Consider the following 24,890-nt stretch of genomic DNA (forward strand, 5'->3'; position numbering starts at 1 on the left):
AGGGCATTTTGCAAAGCAGTTGCTTTTTGAGGGGGGCGGGGGAGCAGGTCTCCCCATAGCAAGCTGCATGCACTGCCCCCGACCGCAGCCTCCGGACACCAGCCTGAAGGGCGTTTTTAGCAATGACACAAGCTGGTTGTTACCCATCCCTTGCACTCTGACTCGCACTAGTAGTCTCAGCAAATAGCGATGAGTAAAGGCAGCATTTCAGTCCTGCTAGTGTCTAATAGTGATCCAGCAATGGGGTGGATCCAGGGGGGTGCAGGCGCACTGATGCAGTTACCCCTCTCCCCCCACACCTTTGTTTCCTATTCCACCCAAAATACAGCGCAACTGACTGGCACGGCAGCAGCATTTCTGGTGAGGCAGTGCTGAGGGAGCCCCTTCTCTTCATGGCTCTTCAGCATCTACCCAGTTCCTTCCAAACTCTCCCTTCCACAGGTGCTGAGGGCTCTCTTTTTTTTTGTAGTAATGATGTTCCACTGATCCAGGTGGCCTTTCTTGAGCAGTTCTGCTGTCCAGGGACAGCACCAGCCTCTTCTCGGTGGGGGGGGCTGAAGTGGGCTAGACAGAAAATCAGGGGGGCTGCACTGCGCTGCATGCGGGAGCTGCCTGGGACAGGCGGTAGCGGCCTAGGGGAAAGGGATGGCTACAGGGGTGGCTAAGGTGAATTTTGGGGTGGCTATAGCCCCCTAAGCCCCCCCGGAACCTCTCCTGCTGCTGTGTGTTCGCTGCTCCTGGCAATGTAGCTCCTATTTCTCAGCCTTACAGACTGTTTTAAACTCATCATAATGAAGTTACATTTGTTTTTGCATCAGTCTTAAAACTGAATAATACAGTCCTCGATTCCAAGCATGTTGGTAAAGCTTCTAGTTTCTTTTACCTGCATAAAATGTGTTGTGTTATATGTGATGGTGCACCTCGCCATGTGCACCCCCCTTTTCAAAATCTTAGATCTGCCCGTGGATATAGGCATTGGTAATAGTTTTTGTAGTTTTTAATAATGTATTTACCAAGAAGCACGGTTGTATTATTCGTGGCATACAGAAGTGTTCCTTCTATGTGGCAATATTTTTAATGCTTTTATAGAGCTATGCAGCATTTTATATGGCATTTTTATCTGTGCATTTGAAGCCATTCTGATGAAGGGCTTGTTTTATTTATGACATCCATGGCAAGCTACACAGAATTGTCTCTCATGAGTTTAATCTGAAGGAGCATGTCTGTATTTTTTGGTACTGTTGAAGAGGAGAAAAAGAAAAAGAAGGAACTTTGGGTACATTACTTTGTTACAATAATCAAGAAGTTGGTCCCTTAATAATGGATAATCCAGGGCAAAACAAAGATGAATAAATTAGGGATTTTGGGTAGCCAGCTCGAGACCTTTTAAAACAGTCTGATTTTCAAAGTGTAGTCACTTAATCCGCATGATCAAAACGTAAAGCATCTACAGCGACTAATCAGGAGGGGAAAATGTTGGTTGTACTGTATATAAACACACAATGTGCATTGTAAAGTGTGCATAGATCATGAGCTTGTGCATGCTTATGGACAGAGCTAACTGTGTGTTCTCAGGTAGTCTTTTGGATTTCAAGGCCTTTGTTTCCGTCTCTTATAATCGCTTGCCTTCTTAAATCTCAGTCCTCCATTATGTTTTGCTAACATGGCTCCCGGCAACCTGAAGAAGTCCCACTGAAGTAGACAGAAGTACATGTGGGTGCAGGGCTCTGGTTTAGAAGGCAGTGCACGACTGGGGTGTCAGACTGTAAATTCTTTTTAGGACAGAAACTATCTTCAAATGTGTGGGAATGGCTTCTAGATACACAGTACACAGTTGGTATACAAAATAACAGCAACTGCTCAAAGTCTTATATCATGTTTTGTTGTACTAAATACCGGTATTTGCTGCTAAAACAACTTGAAAGATACAAGTAGCAAATGAATATTATAAGAGTAGGAGCTGTAAGACAGGTTCAGACTGGTACAGAGCATTCCCCTTGTGAAAGCAGGGAGTTTTCCTTTAAAAAAAAAAAAAATGAAGAAAAAGGAAGATAAGCAAGCATTTTTTTCTACTGGAAAACAATGATTTTCAAACCCGATTAAAAGAACCAAATTAATTTGCCACTTTTACTTATACTGAATATTAATTTATTGTGCCAGTAACTATTAAAAATCAATGGAATTGTTTTGGTGGAAAGTGCTGCTGAACATGAGTTCAAAATCAGCAGAATCAGGCTTCATGATTTCAGGTGGACCTGAAACAAAAATGTTTCATTATGTTTCAGGGCACATAAATGCTTCAGTTGACCTGAAATGCAGCATTTCATTTAGTTTTCCATTTACTTGAACTTCAAAAATAGGTGAAGTTTAAAATAAGCCATAACATTTCAGTTAGAAAGGACAGATTTTTCCAAATTTCCCACCACCCTCCCAGCTTTTTTATTTCAGCTGAAGTTATTTGCTAAAGGTGCCCAGATTTGCAAATAGTCTTGATCTCCTGAAACTGCAGTTTTTTAGTGAATTTACTCTTCAGCCAAAAAAGTGCCCTGTTCTCATGCTATTGCTCACTCAGGTGACTGAACATTAGCTCTGCTAAAATGCCAGTTTATCAATTTGTGTGGCAAACCTCATTCAGCAAGTTACCCTTGCTCTGTCTGAGCCAGTAATACAGGAGGGAATAGACTGCTCACTGATTTGGGCAGCTTGTCTCACTGAAGACAGCAAGGCAGAGCAAAATGGCACCTATAGTTGACAGCCTACTTTTTGAATCAGATGTGAACCAGTTAGTCTCTAAGGGTGTTTATACATGCGCTTGGCGGGGGAGAGGGGAGGGAGGTTAATTAGAGTGGCTCTGAGAACTGCTGTAGTTAAAGCAACTGGAACATCACACGTATCAGTGTCCCTGCACTGAAAAATGGCAGCAGGGACGCTTTAACTAAAGCTTGTCAAATGAGCCTTAATTAAAGTGCCCCGCCACCATTTTCAGCATGAGGACCCTGATACACGTGACACTGGAGCACGGTAATTGCCACACTCCAGTAGATTTGATTAATCAAGTTTGCTTCAATGCACTGTAATTATGTGCTGGAGCAGCCTCACTGCACATGTACAGGCGCCTCATGGTGCCACCCTGTCTACCATGTTCTGCTTGACTTTAGACTAAAACAGTTTCCTACTTCTTTGAAGACATTAAAGGGACTATCTCTGTGGCAAAGGAAGGACATCAGTTGCCAAAAAATATTGATGCTGTATGTCTGGGCATTAACTTCAAGTTCCTGTGCCTTGTTACTGATGCTGCACAGAATCAGCCACAACTGTCCCAACGTAGAATCACTAGGTTTATTTCATCAGGGAGTTCTAGAAAGTGGTGGTGTAATTGGAAATTTGTAATCAATTAGTGGCAAAATAACAATCAAGTAATAACTGAAAAATGAAGTGTGACAAATCAAGATAAAGAAAACAAGCAAACAAAAAAGCTTGTCTTTATGAATAGTGATTGTACATTTTTTTCCCTGAGTGCCAATTTGTAGAGAAAAAGTAAATTTTGAAACGGGGAGAAAAGGAAAAAAAAAAGACTCCCTCAATCACAGCCTGAAACTTTTATATTATATAAAATTGTTTATTGCCTTCCTTATTCTCTGGAAAGAAAAATACTTTGTGACTTTTGGAACATAATTAAATGACAATTTTATTTTTAAGAATATACTTCACAGCCCAGTACAGGTTAACTTAGCTTTTTAAGCATTATGGATCTTGGGGAATGAATCTGAAAAAGGAAGCAATAAACAAAGAAAAATGGGAAAAAAAACATGTAAGTTAAAGGATTAGGCTAGCCCAGGAAAGATGTTCAAAACACCAGTGTTTTGAATGGACTAGAAACAAGGAAGGTGTCAAGAAGGTAGAAATGAAGTCCTGTAGTCAATAACTGCTGTTATGTTTGGATTCACAACACTTCTTATGAAAATGAAGGATGATGGTACTCTACATCAGTGGTCCTAAACATTGCAGGTTACAGTCATTCTAATTGCAGAAATAAGGGCCATGGTGGGGGGAAGCTGATTTCATTAACATTTTAATAAATCAGGAAGTCTTCTCTATTCCGTTATCATGTTTTATACACCAATGTAATATATTCCCCTTAACATGAAACAGTGCCTGTGGATTATGAGTAGATTGAACTGCTGGTTAATGTTCCTTTTTGGCAAATGAAGTGTTATGCTGGCAGTCACCTTGAAATCCTGCAGTTTTAACAGAGGTGGGAGAATTCCTTGCTTTCAGTTAATTGGGACCAGGTGTTGTATTCTCCTACTGGAATCAAGTGGTTGCTTTCTAATGAGGGCCACAGTGTGTGATTTTACTTGTGTGTTCACTTGCAAATTTAACTCCAAAAATAAATTAAGGGGGTTTGCTTCTGGTATTGTTAAAGATTATTTAAAAAAACAAAACAAAACACAACATGGCTTTGATCCAGGCCAGGTATTCAATACAGCTTTCAACACAGTTACACTGGTACATATTTCCTTTTATCATGATAGTTTATTTTGTTTGGGGGACTGATAAAATCTCACTTAACTTGTTGTTTTATTATTATCATTTGGATAAGGAAGTACATCAGGCTCTCTACAGAGATCAGGGTCCCATTAGCCTGAAGCGGTGGTGCTTTTTCCAGCTCTCTTGGGGGTGTTTCCTACTATACATTTGCTTTTATTCTTAGATAAGAGCCCAAATCAAAATTGCTATTTTAATTCCATGTCTGGATCCATTTCTGAATTTTCTGTCTCTACAGTGGGCAAAAGCAGAACCATGGATCTAAGCCATACTGTGCCAGGGCCTTCAAATATAAACCTTATCAAAGCTCAGAAAGTTTGGATTCAGTCCATTTCAGAGACAAGTTTCAGATGAGAACTTGGATCCAAGTCAGAGGTTCAGATCTGGGGTGTTGGGTCAGGCCTGTCCATTTATTTTCTGCTGTAAATGGCCCCCTAACTAGATACTCATACTGAACCTAAGTGTTTCCTCCCTTAGCTTTAGCCCATACCTGCCTGTCTGCCATCTTCTGAGACTGACAACATCCTTTATTTATTCTATAGCATCAGTAACATTGAAACTATTTATAGGCTCTGATCATGTACCTCCTGAGATTTTTCACTTGATAATTTTAGCCATGCTAGTTTCTCATCGTCATAGTTCTTAGTGTCCAATCCTCATAGCCCTTTTACTGCTTTTCCTTGTAGTGTTTCATGCTTAGGGCAAGTGCATTTGTAACAATAGCTACTGACTCACTTTCTATGCTTGTCCAATAGAGACTGTTCATCAGATGAATCCCAATGCCTTAGATAGTGGGAAAGCCCAGCCAGGAGTCCACTTCCAAAGTGCAGCCTGATTTGCATGTGACTCGTGAAGGTGGTGGGGGGTCAGACACGAGAGTGCAAACTAGGCACATCAGGAAACACCTGATGTGAGCAGTGCAGGTACAGTTTCTAGTGGTGCTGTAGATAGAAACAGGGGGAGGAAGGGGTTTGGTGGGGTGGAGAATGGGGAGTGCTTAGATCTCAGCTGCTGTAAGATTTTGCTTCCTAGTATGTTAATGATGAGCGTTAGCCAAACAATCCTTTGACTCGTAACAAGGCTGGCGATTGTGTCAACAAAAACTCCTGTCTCAAGTTGGAAAGTCCGCCGTCAACACTTTATCCTCTTGTTGAACATTTAACTTTCAGTGAAGTGGTCTCTTGAGACATGTACAGGTTCATTCATTGTTTTTCTTTCAGTGCATAAAGCTGACAGAAGCAAGATGAAGAGAGGCCCAGCACTAGTTTTTATGCTGTTTCTTGTCACCAAGGTAGGAATCCACTTTAACCCAACAAATAAACAAATCAACTAAAAAACTGCCCAAACTAAACTGTACTGAGCTTTGAAGCTGTAATCTGATCCCTTCTGGATGCTCTCTCATCAGAAAGCACTTGGTAACTCTACTTGGCATGCCTAAAAGTCCAAATGAGGCCAAGGAGGGCTGAAATCCTGGCACCATTGAAGTCACTGGGAATTTTGCCATGGATATCAGTTGGGCCAGGATTTCTCTGAAGGAATTCATGGCCTGACCTTCAGGTCTGTATGACTTGCCTCATGAAGTGTGTTTTACTTGCTCTGTTTAGTCTGCAGGAGAAGATTCAAAACAGTTGTTTATCTAGTGCTAAATTCAGGCACAGATCCTTTTCTTAGTGTGAAAACCTTGGTGTCATGGGAGGGAGGCAGCACGGTGGCCAGGAGGGTGTATTGTGGCCTTAGTTGTGTAGAGGATGTGAGAATTATTCCTTTTTCTGTTATTGTTCTGTGCCACTTGTGCTCAAGGCTCTGTGTTACCTGTCCGTGACTTCCTCCTCCTTCACTGACCAACTCTGTTCTCTTTTGCATTACTTCAAACCCCTAATCACATGAGCATGGGTTCCCCTGGGAAGAGGAATTTGCCTTTCTTCACCACTGTCACAAACCTTGCTGTCAGGGTGTTCCCAAAACCCCAAGTTCCTCCCTGCTGTTTTGCTGCTTGTCTCAAGGAACAGACTAAGATTTGCCTCTGGGACAGCTCCTTGCCCCCACAAGTTGTAGTTTCACTTGTCTTCACACTAGACTTTGCAGCTGCAGCAGTCAAAACTGCCAGTTCCAGGGATCTTACCCTTGGATTGTATAAAATTATATATTCACTCCCTTCCTTCCCATTCCCTGAAGATGAGGCAAGCCCCAAATTTTCAGTTGCTCTGAAATTATATTTGACCACAGGCAATCAGGAAAGTAACAAAGTAGCAAAAGGATTTATTACATTAGGAGAATAAATGGTATAAGGAAGAGTAACCATAGACTTTGAAGGCAGGATACAGAGGTAAAACTGATACAATTCTCACCTTCTGTTGTGACTACAACTCCACCCAGGATAACCAAAAATGTGGTCTGGACCAGACGGATGTATTGAGCTCCCATATTGTCTGTGTATTTGACCAGTTTGTCTAATGGGAGGCCGACTTCCATTAGTTCTCTTGTAAATGTCACCAAATGACAGAAGGAATAGACAGTTCTGCAGCGTGACCTACTACTTCTCCTTTCCCTGACTAGCCAGGTGCACCTTACCCAGCCCTTTGAGATAAGCTCTTGTGGTTGTGTTCTTGCCAAAGTGAAATTTTCCTTCTGGATAAAAGTACCTACTGACATCACTGAACAGTTTTAAATGTGCAGGAAAGTCAGGCTGTGTTTGCTTCTGAAGGAGCACCTTTTGCCCCGTAAAAATGATAATTACTTTAGGAGCCTTCTGGGGCTTGCAGTAACCTATGCTGTGTCTCTTGTTCCTCCCCCAGACCCCAGATGCCTCTCCAAACCCACTGGAATGCAAGGAGAGTCAATACGTTGATGAGCACGGGAAGTGTGTCCCATGTAAGGAGTGTGGCCCTGGCTGGGAGCTCTCCAAGGTAAGCGGGCCACTCTGGAGGGAACCTTGATGATAGCTCTGGTGGTGTTTGGCGGTCTGAAGAATGACCTGAAATAGGAGTTTTGTTCCTCTCAAAAGAGCACAGTAGACTCTTCCACTCGTTATCATGCATAGTGGTGAGGTGGGAAAAGTGGGGAGAAAAAGGAAATACCAATAAGTGGGGAGGTGTTTTAGACTGATACATATTATATAATGCTCAAAAGGATCCATTATCCATAGCCCCCAGTGGGAATCAAAATTGCCACTGACCACAACTTCAGAGTCCTAGCTGGTGATACATATAATGTCCCTAAAAGCTAAAGGATGCCATTCCATTAATCGAGGCAATAGTGATGCAGTTGCCTGTGTGTGATATCCAGCCAGCACAAGTGTGTCATACTGGGGGTGGTGAGTAACACTCTTCTGAGTGCATATCCAAGTCTCTTGGTGGCTTGGCCAGCTCTGGCAGTAGAAATTCACGCGTTTAGACTCACAGACCCCAGGTTTGGTCCCTGCACCAACCTACTTACGGGTGCAGCATTTTTCTAGCATTCCCCCAAGTCCTAGTGTCGAAGGCAACACATAAAGCTATTGCTGAGCACAGATGTGCTGCTCCAGTTGCTTGCACTGCTGTTGTCTGCTTCACCACAGTGCAAAGATTTGGAGTATGCAAGGAAACTGAGAATTCTTTCCTTCTGAGAAGAATCCATCTGCCTTTAGAAACTGAGACAGCTGTATGGTAATGTGGGATTTGGAGCAATTTCTTCATTCTAGTCATGGACCTGCCCTGATTTCTTGCAGGAATGTGGCTATGGTGAAGGAAGAGATGCACATTGCACTGCTTGTCCTCCCAGGAAGTTCAAGGAGAGCTGGGGGCATCATGGATGCAAAACATGTCTCTCCTGCATCCTCATCAACCGTGTTCAGAAATCCAACTGCACTGCCATTTCCAATGCAGCCTGTGGGGAATGTCTGCCAGGGTGAGTACAGGTGGCTCTGTGTCAACCAGAGCCCCAGCAGGGTGCAGGGAGATGTTGAATAAGAGAGGATTTACCATTGCCACGTGTAACACACTACCTGTGATGAGTTAACACTAGTAGCCCCCCTGGCCAGAAAATATTGATCAAGATGGATACATAGACCTGACCTACCCTATAGCTCTAGAAGAAGAAAACCCAATAGTCTCTTTTAATAAGCACTGGGAAAAATTCATTGCCAGCATGAAATACCATTCTGGACACCAGTGTGTCTGCTAGTCTGGCCTCAGATAGACAAGTGCCTATGTCACAAAAATGATCATCATACTCAAACTTACTCTTCTTTCCGACTGCTGGGTTCTTCCATTTCAGCATGAAAGGAGCTTGGACCATCAGTGGGCACAGGGAGCTGTGATGACTGGGGCTGTACATTTGTATTCATATATTTTAAAGAGTTCCTGAAATTAATGCTGCTAAATAGTCAGTGAGCATGTCTACATGATGCTTTCCTCAAGATTAGAGCTAATTACTATGCAGTAAGTGTCACCATCTACACATGCTGACACTTACTGTGCAGTAATTTGCTGTAATTCTCAGTAAATTTGCTATCTGTAAACACAAGTAGCAGATTTACTTGGGAGTAATTACTGTGTGGTATGGCACATGTAGATGACCAACCAGGAGCAAACGTGCTCCTGGGCAGCAGGGAACAGGAGATTGCTCTCTGCCCCTGGGAGCTCCTTGCTGCTGGGGCAGACTCTGTCACTGGAGCTTGGATGGGGATGATGTCCCCTTGTCCTGGCAGCAGGGAGCCCAGCCCCCACTCTGTGATCGCAAAGCAAGGGCTGGAAGATTCTTATTTCCAAGCCTTGGCTGAGCAATGTCCCAGCATCTGCCAGGAGACAGCTGTTTGTTGCAGGGGGCTGGTGAAGTGCCCATGGGGGTGGGAGCAGACTGCTGCCATGAGCAGCAAATCTGCTCCCACTTCCCCATATGTGTAGATGCCTGTCCAGGGCGGGTTTACTCTAAAATAATGTACTCTAGAGTGGCGGGCTGTTTACTCTAGAGTAAACCCACCCTGGATCATGTGCAGGTTTAAATGCACCCAGAGTCTATGAGACTGCACAGTGCCATGGAGTCCTTTCCTGTAGACAATCCCTGAGTGACAGTGATGTAATGTGTGGGGGAAAGAGTGACAAAAGCTCAGTGTCAGGGACTCAGAGCCACTTTCCAGCCTGGCTTCCCAACTAGAAGAAAATATGCTTTGTTTCATTGAAGAAGATGCTATTTAAATAGTGACTGCCAGAGCTCCTGTCTTAGCCATGCTCTGACAGGTGCTGCTCTCTAAGGCAAGGACATGCACAATATTGCTTCCTGGCAAGATGGCTGCTGCTACAAGAGAGTGCCTCTGAATGCTGCTTTAATCCATGTTGTGCAAAGTGCTGCATACTTTATGACTTCTCTGAGTGCCAAGTTACTATGGGAAATGAGGTCAACTTTCTTTAGGCTCTGTAGAAGCTAGAGAGTTTTTACAGCAGTCTTGCGTTGGGCAGTAAGCAAGCCAGCTTGGCTGAGTAGTAGAGTCTGGGTATTATTTGCCTATAGATGCCTTGTCCCCATTTGCCCTATTAAAGCTTTCACTGCTTTTTCTTTGGCAGGTTCTACAGTAAAGGCCGTATTGGTGGGCTGCAAGATCTGGAGTGCATCCCCTGCACAAAGCAGACCCCCTCCTCCGAGCCTCAATGTATGTACCCTGCAGGGCTCTGACCTGCTGCCTTTTGTCTGACACATCATGCCACAGGGCATGTAGTGAGTCCTTCAGGTATGATGGGAGGTGGGAGGAGAGATGTATTGGAGTAGGCCAATGGTACATGTGATTTGGTATTCTCTCTCTGGCAGTGGACACTGTTGCATGCTTCATAAGAGGCATAAAACCTTGGAGTATACCTATGTGTGTGAAGGAAAAAATACTGTCTCCAGTTGATGATCATCTTTTGCCCTGAAGCATGAAGGCTGCAAATCCTTATTCCTGCCATGAGTGTACTTGCAGAGACTGCTCTTGTTCATTTAAATCTCTAATCCCTGTTTTGAACCATGTTAAGCCCCAAGCAAGGAAGCACAGGCAGTGTATATAGGTGGGAGGGGGCAGAGGTGCCATGGTGACAGAACTACTCAAATGTTAGCATCCTTGAGACTAGAAATAGCAGGTTGGACATTCTGTAAACCAGAATATTTTGTTGTTGATGGTGTTCAAAGAAAAAAACCCCCAGCCCCTATACTTGGCAGTATTCAGTCACCACTGGGAGAGAATGTTAGATTCTGTTTCTCAGGTCTCCTGGGTCCTGTTAATGATTTTGCCACTTCATTGCAATGACCTTGGACAAATTCATCAGAATCTGTGTGTCTCAGTTACTCTATATGTAAAATCAGTGCTGAAATACTGACTCCAAACACTGCATTAATGCTTGAGAGATCCTTTGAGATCATGAGAAAGGAAGTGCTGTTGGATGGTATGGTTATTATTGTGGAACATTTTTAAAGGGTTTGTGTAACTTGCGATTTCAAGGCCATCCATTTTCTCTGATTTTCAGTGGGAATCAGTTCTCAGAGCCAGTTAAGTGTTCTTGAGAATTTTACTCATCTGTAATTTTAGCTGTCAGATTGAGGCCTCTTGTCCTAAGGGCTGTCTCTATGTAGGCATTTGCAAACTTGTATTTGCCTACATACTAATTGCTGCAGGCTGGATCCATGCTGCTTTGTCTACTGCACTGTGTGAGGATTGAAACTCTGACCTCTTTGGCTGGTACATTTGCAGGCAGCTCCAGAACAAACCTGAAGGCAGCAGGATCTGAAGTGTATCCCCTGCACAAAGCAGACCCCCTCCTCCGAGCCTCAACTCCAGACAAATCTACAGCACCTCCTCAGGACACAGCCCTCCTGGCACTAACTAGCAGTGCCCTGGTCATCATTGCGTTAGTGCTACTGGCACTCTCCATCATCTACTGCAGACGTTTCTGGAAGTGCCAGGGCCAGCGAGGTGAGTTACAGCAACTCAGCACTCCTCAGTTTCTCCTTCCTTGGCCCCTTTTTGAGCCTCTCTATCATGTAGGATAATGCCTCTAATTTTCGCCACTGCCTTCTCATCATAAAGTGACACAAATAGTCCTCTGCTTACAGGGAGTGCTCTGTAATGCTCTCTTCATCTGTAGGGTGTCTCTTTTGAAGCCTTCTTTCAAAGACATTGAAGAGCCTCTTTTTTTCCCTAGTACAATAATACCAGGAAGGGGTAGGAAGATGTTTGGGTTCAAATTCAACCATGACACCAGAGCTAAGTACAGACAGTCAAAACACCTGAGGCTGAATTGATTCAGTCTTTGCAGGTTAGTTTAAGATGCAGAGATTAAACTGAGAAACAACTGGACACGCATTTATTTTTTATTCAGGAAGTGCAGCCACATGCCTGCAGTGGCTCAGGCCAGAAGCCAGGGGGTGCTAGGCCACAGCTCTCTGGCATGTAGCCAGCATGAGCTGTGTGTTTGCTTCCTCTTCCTGTTGCTCCCAAGGTCTCTGGGATTTGAAGTCCAGACTCACAGCAGCAGGACTGCCCAGGGTTGCTCATCAATTCCTCTTCCTGCTTCCAGGGACCTCTGGAATTTGTAGTCCACAGTCACAGCCAGCAGTAAGTTTCAGTAAGTTTAGCAGCAGGGCAGCTCTGTACTTGGGGGAAGTTGAGTGTAACCCCCGGCCCCAGACCTGAGCAGGGGTTTGCTTGGGTGTGTGTCAGGAGGTGGGAGGGGGGGAAGGGAGTCCCTGCCTTCCCCTCCCCCCCTTCCCCGCAACTTTTCTCTGCTGGAGCAGACAGCTCAGCCCAGCCCAGGGTTGGAAAACAAGCTGGGAGACTGATTTAACTAGAACTAGGAAGGGGGTTGGGACAGAAGTTTCATAAACCGGCTTGACCAAATCAGTTAAGTCTGATACTACATTCAGTCAGGTTTAACTTAAACCAGTTTCAGCCATTTTGAAACTGGTTTATGTACACTGAGCTTCTGTTCTGTTACAGGTTTAAACCAGTTTCTGATCACTTAAATCAGTTAATGTGTAACTTCTGACCCTAGCTCACGTGATGCTAACTTTGACACTCTCACCTTGGGCTTTTTTCAGGGCATGTGGCAGGGTTTGCAGGGTTCTAGATCAAAAGAATCAGGGAGGTGGTTTTAGAAAGGACTGTCGGAAGTAGGTTGGGTAGAACTGAGATACGTTGGCACAAGTGCATGAGAAATGCTTCACCCTCCATGCCAGGCTTTTATCATTCACTGAATAAATCGCCAAGACAAATGGCATAGTGCATTGTGGGAAATTAAGCCAGATCTTCACTTGTATTGGTTTCTTTTTATCCTCTAAAGTTTTTCTGAGGACTCAGAATTTCTCCGGACAGAGAGCGATGTTCCAGGCCTCAGCCGCTCCGGGCAGGTTTCCATGTGAGGAACAGATGACTAGTCCATGCTGCTTGGGTATGAAGAAACTGAGCCCTTGCTACAGGCAAGCAGAAGGTAACTGTTGTTATTGCTGTTATGCTTTTTCTTGGGTTTCGGGGAGGGGCCAATTTCTCTGGGAGAAAGGAGCATCCAGTGCTAAGGATCATCAATATCTTTGTCACCACAAACTGTTCTCCTATTCATCTCTTACTCCTGGGTTCAATGTCTTTGGGGTCAGTTACTGGGACGGTCTACATGGACAGAGCTTGGTTATGCTAAGAATTTTCTTTTGGGCTGTGGATGGCAGAAGTCCTGGTGAGTTCAGAAACATCCCCAGGCTTTGAGGGCTGTGCTGACCTCTCACTGCAGTCTCCTTCTTAGCAGACACTGCACTAGCACTAGTCTCACCTCCTCTAGGTTCAATGTCTTTCTCTCCTGTTAGGGAGAAGGGAGCCCCTGGTCCCTACAGTAGTAATGATGTGCTCTGGTCAGCAGTGCCGACTGCTACCCTCTGGACATAAGGCACTATTAGGATTCAAAGGGAGTTCTGCCTTCACCTCTGAGCCAAGAGACAGGCAGTTGCAGTGTGAGGCTACATGGAAGATGGGGTTTAATGGAGTGGCTGACTGGCAGCTGCCTAAAGCCATGTAGAAGGGAAGCTTTGCAAGGGGGAACCCAAATACTTTTAATTCATGATTCTTTTGGTTCCAGGTCCAGCCGAAGTGATTCAGTTCATTTCTGATGGAGAAACTGTTGGCCTTCAGTTCCCTGCTGCCCACCATGATTTGGAGTTGTCCCAGGTGATTGCCGGCAGCCCCAGTCCCAAATCTCAGCTGGCGAGGAGTGTCTTGGAGACCCAACCCCTGATAAGGAACTCAGGGTGCAGCGACGGCTCTGCAGGGGGCTTGTCTTCCACAGATGTCAGGCAGGGCCCAGTTGAGTTCACAGAAGCCCTGGCCCCTCTCTCATCATGTGCCTCAGAGATGCAGCACAAATGGCCCCATGCCCCAGTGGAGTGCACCGAGCTAGACCTGCAGAAATTCTCCACGCAGGCTGAGTGCATGGGCACTGGAAGGCAGGAGGATGCAGCAAATGAGGTGGCTCAAAGAGTCCCAAGAGCTAAATCTGAGTTAACCCTTGAAGCAAAGAGTGGATTCGTTATGGAGCCTGCCAGGGGCTTGTCCCCAGCCTGCCGAAACCCCACAGCTGAAAGTGGGGAGCAGCCAGTAAGTTCACCCCATCTCACCCCTCTGTATAAAAAACAGTAGCATTATGGGCCTGACACAGGGAGGGAAGGGACAACAGAGCTAGGAGCACAGAACCTTTCCCCTGAAGGTGGTTCAGCTTCAGCACTGGCCAGTCACCATGTGATGACTTGTCAGTGATATGTAATCTGAGTTTGGGAAAGAGCTCAGCCCACTGGTCAGGTGAGCAGCTCAAAAATCCAGACATCTACCAGAAAACTAATTGCATCCTCATTAGTTAGCTGTGGGGTTTTAAGTGAAATGGACATGCCCCTTTGCAGAGAACTGATGTAGGCCCTACCAACTCATTTCACAGGATAATCAAAAAACCATGGGACATGGAGCCACTGCTCACCTCAGCAGGGTTCAAGATACCCAGCCTGGCACAAGGACAGGGTCCCTTCATAGAAAATACAAGCATGTCTTTAGCTAGGAATGAGCCTTGCACTCCACCTGACTCTAGCATCACTTGTAAATGAATCAACCTTGCAATTTGCTCATGTAGAACGTTGATCCGGAGGTGAAAAATTCCTGATTCTCAGGCCCTTGAGCCATCCAGTTCTCATTACTAGTTAGTGATGAATAGGCGTGCTTACTGAGATGCAAAAAAATCCCACTCAACAAATGATGTAATAGTTTAGATTCAAGCAATGCTTGAAAATGTGGTTTGCTGGAAGGACATAGGGCTCTTACTGGGGTTGTAGAGGATTAATACCATACAGAACAACTGTTATGCCCCTGCTAGGTGCACCATGGGTCCTAGGGGCATTGACAATATCCACCTGTGGTTGTTGCTTGTTCTCTGATGAATCTCCCCAACCTTGGGGGCTGTGTCTTATCAGGTGGATGACACCCAGAGTCTTGTGACTGGGATTACCAGCACTACACAAGGTGAGAAAATGTCTGGGTTGTATTTTCTAGTCATGCTTTTGCTCACTAGGGGTCAGAGTGGAGGGAGCTAGGCCCTAGGAAAAGGAGAGCCTGCAGTGGCCCACCCAGGCCAGCATGGCATTGCCAGTTTCTGTAGAGATGTGCATCTCTTTTATTGCCCTGTGGTTATGGATTCGGGGAACAGATTTTAATGCAGGCCTTTCTGTCACACTCATTAGACTGTTCCCTTCTTTTAAAAGTGAGGGTTAAGCCCCCTCCCACTCCAGGGATGAGAGCTTGGCTCCATGATGCTAAGTACTGAAAGCAAATGCTCTGGGTGGCAGAGGTGTCTGCTAGGTGGGGCAAGGCTAAATATGTTACAGTGTCTTATCAGAAGCATGGACATTAGGAAGTGATATGATCCTGGCCACCCTATTTGCTGGGTGCCTTTGCTCAACCGATAAGAAACTCACCCCACTTTCTTGTACTGCCATCCCCAGGTCTCCCGATAGCAGAGCTCCCTCACTCCTTGGTGCTGTCGCTTGGCTTCCAGTTGGACCCTTCTTTGCCTGGTGTAAAGAATTTCAGCCATGTGGGGATGGAGCTAGGGGTCCCAGCCCACCTGGTGAGCAAGATGTCTGGATTTGAGCAGCTGGTCACTCACCTCACCTCCTCAGGAGACACAGTCACCGTTCCTGTCCTGGCCCGGGCCCTACAGCAACTCCACCGTTTTGATGCCTTGCTCTTGCTGTGTGATCACTTTGCTGTGAGCTAGATCCTGAGCTTCCAGTGCTAGGTAGCATGATGGGAGCAGAGGAGTTGTAGGTATTTTATCAGCCAGAGGGACCTGGCAGCAATGTGCCCATCTGGTCTCCAATGCCATCTGATCTCCAACTGTGTGAAGAAGGCCTTTGCATCTTGAGGTAAAATCACAGGGTAAGCAGGAACACTTTGCTTATGAGGAAAGCAAGGGTAACCAATGAGAGTATCAGCCCCATGCACTTTGGACACCCACAGTGAGCTCTTCATATACCCTGGACCACTGCCGGAGCCCTGCCTCATGCTGGCCACCACTGGGTTCATCAGTAATGATGCACAAACTTCCTCCACAATCTGCCTTCAGACTTGTGTATATTGGTGTCCAGAGACAAATTGGCCTTCCTGGCTACTGTGAATGGCTTTAGGGCCTTCTGCCTCCATGGCCTGGTGCTGGTGTGTGATAAGAATGATCCTTGGGAAGACTCAGTGTTAGCTGGATTGGCCTTTTAAAAGATTTTCTGAGCCACCCAGCTGCCATGACCCTTCCACGTGGTTCAGTCTTTATGGGTCTTCTTTGTAAACCAGTAATTTGAAGTTGTTTCCTGCCTCTGTGGTTCTCTGTGGGGTTGTTTCCTGCCTCTGTGGTTCTCCGTGGGGTTGTTTCCTGCCTTCAGGCTAGGTTCTCTCTGTCTCTCTCTTTCTTTGGGGAACCTCTTGGTTGTGATTGAATAGTTTATTCAAAGGGATACATAGAAATGTATTAAAATAGCCTTCTCTTCTTAAGGGGAGTTTTTGTCTACTCTGCTACGTGGAACTGTCTCTCACAGGCCCAGCAGTCATTTCATGAATCTATCACTTTTCAGATATGGGCCTTCCCCATTTAGCAAACACTGATTTCTTGGGTTTCTGCTCAGCACCCAGAAGCTGGGGCTGTTTTTTTGGTGGCTTCTTCCTCTGTGCACTAATACAGGGCATAGTCCTTGAAGGGTTGTTCAGCCGTAAGTTCTCCAGGGAGGCTCCTGTGTTGAGTTACTATGTGCCATGCCAAAATGGTGCTACATTTAATTTCACTTCCTGGTTATGGACATGGTACCGTTTTCTTAAGAAGGATATTTCAGATCAAGAGTTGGGATGTTTAAGTTTTGTGGAATTTTGCTTCTAAGTAAGACAGCAAGGTAGTCATTGCTTTCCCTCATCTCCTACCCAGCATCTCTGCGTGCTTGCCACACAAATAGTTTGCTAATGGGCTCTTCCATGCCAACATTTGTGGCGTCTCACAGCAAGAGTTTTGTCACATTCTAGTCTTCTATACATCTTAAGTATCTGAGGTTTTAAGGCTACATGATCCAAATGGGACCTGGTGTAGCACAAGGTGTAGGTTTCTTCTTCATTTCCTAGCTGTCAATGCCCAGATTATATCTTGAAATATGGGGAGCCTTAGCCTTTATTTTGGTAGATCATGAATGGATTCGGTGATCTTTAGCCTGTAAAGGTAATAGGCAGCTAAATACTATTGACAAGTAGAAGGAATCTGCAAGGGCCTCTGTACACAGAGCAGGGGCAGGGAGTTCTCATTTCAGTACATGTGTGTTTGATTTAGCTGATGATCTTTGTGGCTGGAAGCCCAATGGTTGTGGGCTCATTACAAAGAGTATTAAAATAATTGTGCCATTAGTAATAAAAACAGGGCTGTTTAAGATCAGTTTGTTGTTCAGGCTGGAAACAGCTTCATTCTCTGATTTCTGAGGGTGGCTGTAACAAGGGTGACTTGTCTTTACTTCCCTCTGTGAAGATGTGTCAGAACTTGCAACAGTTCAACTCTGTTAGTCTTTCTGATGTTCCTGGAGCTGGTGCCTGTAGGCAGATTCCATAGCTGGTGGCTACAGGTTTCCAGGCCGTTTTCACAAAGCTGCCACTAGTTTTTTTGGATTTACTCTGTGTGAAACGATTAACATGATTTGACAAATTGGATCAGGGGAGATGTGTGAGGTATGAAATGATCTAAAGTGCTCAGAAGCCTGGAAAAATCCTTCCACTCCAGAGCTGTTCTGACTGACAGGAGCAACATTAACACAAGCCTCTAAATACAGTATTTTCGTCAGGGGCAAATGCTTCAGGAGAAAATGAGACACGCCTCTCACCTCCTAGGGAGAGGCCAGGGTGGATACGGGATAGGAATCCAGTGCTGGTGCTCATCTGCAGTAGTTTGTCTTGTGGCTGCAGAATACACCCCCGTGCCTTCCTGCGATGATCGCTGGCGTGTGACAAACCCTATTATATTGTCAGTGTGTTTTCCTGCCCTGGCTCTCAGCTGTGCCATGCTGGATTCCTTTCATAGCAAAGTCTTTTTCACTGAACAACTGTGCTCTAAGGAGAGGAATTGCTGGGAGCGAATTGCACTAAGCATTGTGCAGTGCAATTCAGTCAGGGGCTTTTACTGTAACCCCAACCAGGGTTTCTCTACAATTTGCTGTAGGTAGGATCTAGTGAGTTTCTACCAGGTAAAATTGGGCGCTGGCTGACTTAAGGAGGCTGCTCTCCTTCATTTATGGCTCAAGACTGGCACCTAGTGGAAGAGAAAGGAAGCTCCTGTAATTATCTCTGTCCCGGGCTCTAGGACGGGTTGTGTGTTGGGAGGCGGGGAGGGGTTGTTTAAAACCTGTAACCGTGAAGAATGTGGCTAGCTCCACTCTGACCAAGGTACTGGTGTTGGCCTTTTCCTATGTGTGGTTAAATATACCATATTATTCTGTACATCGTTGTGCAGGGTTTTTTAATTATTTTTAACAGGGTCTTTAAACTGATGTCTGGGGCCAAGGTTCAGATCGTGCCACTTAGCTGCATATATCCACCTTGCTCTGTACACCAAATGATGAGAGTCTAATGGAGCATTGTTAATCCCAGGAGTTCTGGGACACTGCAAATTCGGAGCAGATTCAGTGGTGCTGAGCGGTATTAGGAGGTAAGGAGGAAGTTTTGCTGGGTTCATAGCTCTACTGAAGTGCTTCAGTTAGTATTGTGAGCACTGGGCAGGTCTTGTCTTCCCATGAGCCTTTGAGACCATGAGTTGGACTGTACCCGATGAAACCTTCCCTTCCCAGATCAAAGAAATTAAGCTGCTCATGTTTGGCACCTTTCTTGGCAGCTTCTGCCCTATATGTTGCATGGCGTACAGGCCAGTTTGTTCACATTGCCTGAGGATCAGTGGAGTGGCAGGGATGTAGACTACATTGCAGCATGATTCTGGCATAGATGTACCAGGAATGGCTGGTAGCATGTGGGGAGGGATGGAGAGAAGAGGGCAGGATGGCTTTCAGTGTTCCTAGCAAATGACGGCTCTGTGGTTCATGACAGTTAACAAGAGTGGCTAAAATCTAACAAGCTCCAAGATACAGAGCAGAAAGGTCTTGTGAATGGCACATAGCACTGGAAGTCAGGAGATCTGGGATATTCATACAGCTGTGCCACTGCCATGCTGATGGACCCTGGGGAAGTCCATCATCTCTCTGCGCCTCAGTTTCCCCAGCTCTAAAGTGCAGCCAATACTCCTTGCCTACCTCATAGAGCTAGTGTGAGGCTTAATGTTTACAATTTCTTTGAAATCCTCACTTGGGAGATGAAACAGAAAACAGTTATCCCATTGGTATGAAACTTGATCCCACTAAAGTCCCATTAAACTGCCATTAACTTCAATGGAATCAGGATTTGGTATGTAATGTTCACTGCACCCTTCTTTTCTTTTTTTTTCCCTCTCCATTTTCCTCCCTTCTGAAACACCTTCCATGTTTCCTGCCCTCTTTTGTTTCATCTCTTTTCTTCATCTTAAATTTTCAAACGATTTGTCTTACATTCCAAGAAGTACACAGTAATATTCTTATTGTGCAGTTTCCTGATGTCACTTTCTTATTACAGCAGTAAGGACCCAGCAGCATGAATAAAAACATCAGTTCTTGCTGTTACCCCAGCAGAGACCTTCATGTATAATACACCCATTGTATTCTCGGTTATACCTGTTGCTCAGATCTGTTGTTCAGCTTAGAAATTGAAACTGCAAGAATGTTTTTAAAACCATGATGGTTCCTAGAGCCCCTGGTATGGACAATTTCAGGGTTGGACTAGCTACGGTCATTTGAATACTAATTAACTTGCATGCAAGGACTGTTATAATGGAATGATATGTATTGTTATTTCATTCTCAAAATGTTAGAGTTCAGAGTTTGATCAAAAGAGTTTTGTTTTTGTGAGAAGGCCAGTAACATTAATTTGAACATATATTTCTCTTGGCTACTTTCACAGCCATGGATCCCTGAAGCTGGCTGAGATCACAGGCCTAATGTAAATAGCTGAATTGTTTTCTAGTAAATAAAGGCATGGTGTCTCCCTGCAGCTAACGGGGGTGGACAGTGTTGCCTATTCTGAACCGACATGCACATTTAGCATGAATTATTTGTTTGTTGATAGACACTTTTGCTGTTGTAAACCTTTCAGATTTGAATATTTTCTGGACAGAGTCGGTTCACATGCAAGACAGAGGCAGCTCCAGCTGGATGCAGTGCTTTTCCTGCCTTCCATTTGTGTTTGGCGAAGTCAGCTCATTGCTGTTTTTGAGACTGTCTTGTAAGAGCCAGAATATTAGACATTTTGTCTGTTATGAGATGCAGTGTCAACAAATTAACCCTTATTATGCTGCACTTTAGTTATGCAGGATTAATTAAAAAAATAAAAAAACCTCAACTGTAAAACACCTCAGACAAAAGGCAAATCTAGGGTGAAGATCCTGATTTCAGGGCCTGTCTACATGAGGACACAATCAGAAAAGTTAATCTGAATTCACTAGTAAAGTGGATTAAATAAACTGCCACAAATCCATAAGTGGTTGTTTTTATTCAGCATTAAAGGGATCTTCATTCAGTTTAGTTTACTTTACTTCCAAAGTGGATTAAGCCAATTCGGATTAAGGACTTCTTTGGTTCTGAATAAATACTGACACAGGTTTTTTAATAGTTTTACCTGTTGTGTGAATTATACCATGTACCTCTGTTATCAGCTCTGAGTCATTAGGGTCAATGAGTGTTTCGAAACTTCTGAGTATGTCCTCCCAGGGCGGTTTGTACACATGATGGGGTTTAATTGTCATTAAATTAAATAGGTTTATTAAGATTAAAATGATTTTAAAACCGATGCGTCAATGTTTAGAGGTGACAGCCTTTAAATCAAATTAAACTCAGTGCACAATTCATAGCAAATTACAGCAGAGGGGAGCCATAAAACAATCCACCCCACTGATCTCTTTGATACTCAATTACAGCAGGGGCACAGGCAAGCCAGGAATCCCCTCACTCCCCGCCAGCCATAGCTGCCCACAGGGAGCTCCATGCCCAGCTGCAGTCACCTACACGGTTATCTGCCCCCCTGCCCCTCATGGCCCTGGCATGGGTGCCCCCCTGTGCCTTGCTGCCCATGGCTCCCCAAAGGGTGAGCTTACTGACAGCGGTGCCATCACCCCATAATCCGACCCTGGTTCCATCAAAGAATTAAGAACCGCTTGGGCACCTCTGGACTTTTCATTTGTCCTCCTGCTCACAGGACTCCCCAGGTCCAAACAGGTTAGGTCCAAAAGACCCTCCAGGTCCAAAGTGAGAAGCATCATATTAAATTAATTTATTTTTCAGCATGCAGGCATTCCTCCCCCTTCCTCCACGCAGTTTTTTTTATCAGAATTACTGATTCTACCAGTTTTTCCCACCCCCCTGCTGGTCCTTCTGCCAGTTGCTGTTAACTTGCTGCTAAATTGCCCATATTCTGCCTTCAACAGGCTCCTTTGGCCAGCTTCTTTGCCCCCTGGGCGGCACGGGGGAGGGGGCAAAGCCAGGTTTTGATCAAGGCAAATTACAGGTGGGGGATGGGACTTGGTTTGTCCCCTGTACGTGTTTTATTTAACCCGTCATGTTGAAACTTTATCCATCCTTCCCTTCATCTCTGCTGCCATTGGCAGGGAAGAGGAGGTCTATCTGTGATATTTCCCCCTATCCCCCCAAAGAACAGTTTGTATCAGTTTGCTTGTGAAACTTAAAAACTGTGTGGGCATTGTTATTTTGGCTATAGCAGTCTGCATTTCTGGTTATCATAAGGGTAAACTTATAGTGGGTTAGCATAAGGGTATATTCCCTCGGGAGCATTTTCTTTCACAGTTGTTATCCAGCTGGAGACCTTTAGTTTACCCAGTTGGAGACCTTTAGTTCTGATTTAATAACAAACTTAACGAGGTTCATCAAAGAAAAGCTTCAGTATCTATCCAGGAAATACCCAGTCTAGCTAGGTACTGCAAAGAAACATTGAGAAAAATGGGTCTTATTATTTTAAAGCAGACTTTATTTTTCTTACTTTCTGGCTGCTTTGGAAGCAGTTGTTTATATACAGAATTCATTCATTTAACTACAACTGCTCCATTTCTCACCCTTCCTGGGCTAGCCAGTAGGAACTAAACCAGTAGATAAGTCCTGAACTTGCAATTGTATTAATATGCAAGAACCCTGCTGCATTGATAGAGCAACATTAACAGAGTTCATATAAGGACAAGGCTCTGTCCATATAAATATGATTGTAGGTTTGGGGGCGGGGGAGGCACAGGTATCTGTGCAGGTAGGTGAGCAGAAGATTGATTCATGTCAGGCTGAGCTGCTGCACCTGGTGTCTGAAAATAAATATTACACAGAAATTCCAGCAAATTGAAGTTATCCTTTTTCTCTCCTATCTACAAATTGAAGCAACCTCTGGTGGCCAAAGGGGCTCATTTCACGTCATTGAGTGAATTTGTGTTTTCACATGACAGATCCAAGGATGCATCAGTTTAATTTGTGGCGATCCAATGTAAAATACATTGGGGTGTGTTTTCCTTTGAATCATAAAAAAGACATTTAAATCGCCAGAAAAACCCATACGTGAAAACCGTAACACAGTTAATTAATTAAAAAGGACAATTTTCATCATGTGTACAAATGCCTGAGGTACCAAGGACTCTCAACAGCCATGAACTACCATTGGGAGCAGTGCAACATACTTGGTACATACATACATACATACAGCAGCACCTCACCTGGAATTGGGCCCAATGCAGGTGGAGGATTTCCCCATTTCCTTCATTCATTCAAGGTCCAGCTGACAGCCTAAATATGTAATGATGACTATGCAATCAGCTGGTGTGACTGTATGAAAAATGATAAAACTGGGTTCAAAATGACTTTCTTTATTAGTGTGTTGCAGATTCTTGCTTTTTGCTAATGGGTTATTTGTTCTTGCTGATCTCACTGGCAACCTTGACAGTGAGAGGGGAACACAATGCATCAACAAACACGTATTGAAGAAAGAAGAGTCTTCTTCCTTTTAAGAATTTATCTTAGAAAGCCACATCCCTCTCTTCCTGCAGAGATTTATCTTTCCCTCTCCCCAGCAGTGAGCTATAGCTATGATTTTTAAGCTGCTTATTATATTGTTCAGTAGCTAATCAAAATTATTCAATGATAGAACTTATCCAGTTGTGCCTTAAGAATGAGGCACTAATAACTTGTGCAGTTACTTTTTATACACACAACATGGCTCAAATAATCTCTCTCCCTATCAGCTAATTGGAACACAGCTGTTTAAGTATTTAGGGAACACCCTCTATGATAAAACCCAGATGGGATTTTTTTTGTTTAATTTTCTGCCTACTTCTCTCCAGGTAGCAAGTTAGGGGCTGAGTCATGTAACTGACCCAGGCAAGTTGTTCTTACATAAATAGTCCCGATGGGTTCAAAGGTGTTATTTGCAGAAAGACTGATTGTATTAATAAGGGGTTTGCACAACTCTGCCTGCCATTGTTAAGAAAAATGTAACTTGATTCAAGGGCCTGTTCCTGTTTCCGTGGAAGTCAATGGCTCCATTAATCTCTATAGAAGTAGCGCTGGGCCCAAAGTTATTAACAAAGGCCAAATGTTTCAAAATTGGCAGCTTCCTTCCTGGGTGTCCAATCTGAGATGCCTTTAACCTGTTTGGGATTTTTGTTTGTTTGTTTTTAATAACGCTTGCTGATATTTATAGAGTTGTGGGTACTAAAATCTGGCTCTTGTCATCACAGTTTAGGCAACCAAAAGTTGTGGCATCCACAATCAAAAAAGTTACTTTTGACAACTTGGCTGAGAACCAGTGATTGACTTCTGTTTATTTTGTTTCTTTTTTTTTTTTTAAAGAACAAAAATTGTCTTTAAGAAAGAAAATTCTCAGCACAGTCAGTGTAATTTTTGGGGGGGAGGGAATCCCCATAGAAACTCTGCTTTTCAGATTTGGACACTGATACACTGAAAGAGGCTAGTTTATAAAGAGCTAAAGGAGAAAAAAATATTCATTTTTCAGCATCAGTAGAAGCTCATCTGGGAAGAGCTGACAAAGAATTGTGGAAGTATTTCATGACTCAGCTTTCTTTAACAAGTGGGCTCTTTTCCCCACTTCCTTTCTTTTTCTTTTAACTCCAGTTATATCTGAATTCCTAAATTGAGAAAATATGTAGCACATGCTGGAATCCATGTGTCTTTAGGCTGGTTCTTAAGCACACACTTAACTTTAAGCATACACTAAAGTCCAATTGACTTTAATGGGATTTAAGCATGTACTTAAGTGCAGTCTTGTGCAGAGATGCCTAACTGAACTGGAACTTCAGTGTGCTCTTACATGGGAGAGATGCTGAGGGAAAGGTAGATTTTTATGGTGAAAGGCAATTTTGGTGCATTTAAGGAGGACCTGAGGATGGTAGGAGGTAGTACTTGGGGTGTCTTTAGATAACACCGACTTGGATTCTACTCACTTTTAAAAAAAATTATTTCTGTGGTCAGGGATTTCCCATGAAAATACACAGGTTTGTATTTTTTATGGTTAATGTTATTTTTTTCTAAAAGTTGTAAATAAGTATTTTATATTTTTTTATAACTCCTGTGTCAATGGCATTGTTATTTAGTGCTTTAATTCTATTTTTTTGGGTGGGACCTGTTTAAAAACCTCTGATGTTTTAATTTACTAAGGAATGTTTTGGAGTTCCCTACATTTCACCCTGGATCCAGAGTTCTTTAATGGTTTTGTA

General features: G+C 44.0%; 1 protein-coding gene across 2 annotated transcripts in view; it reads left to right on the top strand.

Annotated features, from left to right (window-relative positions):
- Positions 1-24,890, top strand: part of EDA2R (ectodysplasin A2 receptor) — a 25,855-nt gene extending 965 nt beyond the window's left edge. The window contains exons 1-10 of one of the 2 annotated variants that reach the window (XM_025200123.1): positions 5,378-5,471; positions 5,769-5,839; positions 7,344-7,454; positions 8,255-8,433; positions 10,089-10,174; positions 11,246-11,467; positions 12,834-12,980; positions 13,617-14,131; positions 14,992-15,040; positions 15,520-24,890. In XM_025200123.1, coding sequence (XP_025055908.1) covers positions 5,792-5,839; positions 7,344-7,454; positions 8,255-8,433; positions 10,089-10,174; positions 11,246-11,467; positions 12,834-12,980; positions 13,617-14,131; positions 14,992-15,040; positions 15,520-15,794 — 1,632 coding nt within the window. In that variant the 5' untranslated portion in view covers positions 5,378-5,471; positions 5,769-5,791 and the 3' untranslated portion in view covers positions 15,795-24,890. Of the gene's footprint in view, positions 1-5,377; positions 5,472-5,768; positions 5,840-7,343; positions 7,455-8,254; positions 8,434-10,088; positions 10,175-11,245; positions 11,468-12,833; positions 12,981-13,616; positions 14,132-14,991; positions 15,041-15,519 lie in introns of those variants that run through there. The other variant, XM_025200122.1, reaches the window with a different exon arrangement.

Source organism: Alligator sinensis, unplaced genomic scaffold, assembly GCF_000455745.1.
Source record: "Alligator sinensis unplaced genomic scaffold, ASM45574v1 scaffold809_1, whole genome shotgun sequence".
Classification (NCBI taxonomy): domain Eukaryota; kingdom Metazoa; phylum Chordata; order Crocodylia; family Alligatoridae; genus Alligator; species Alligator sinensis.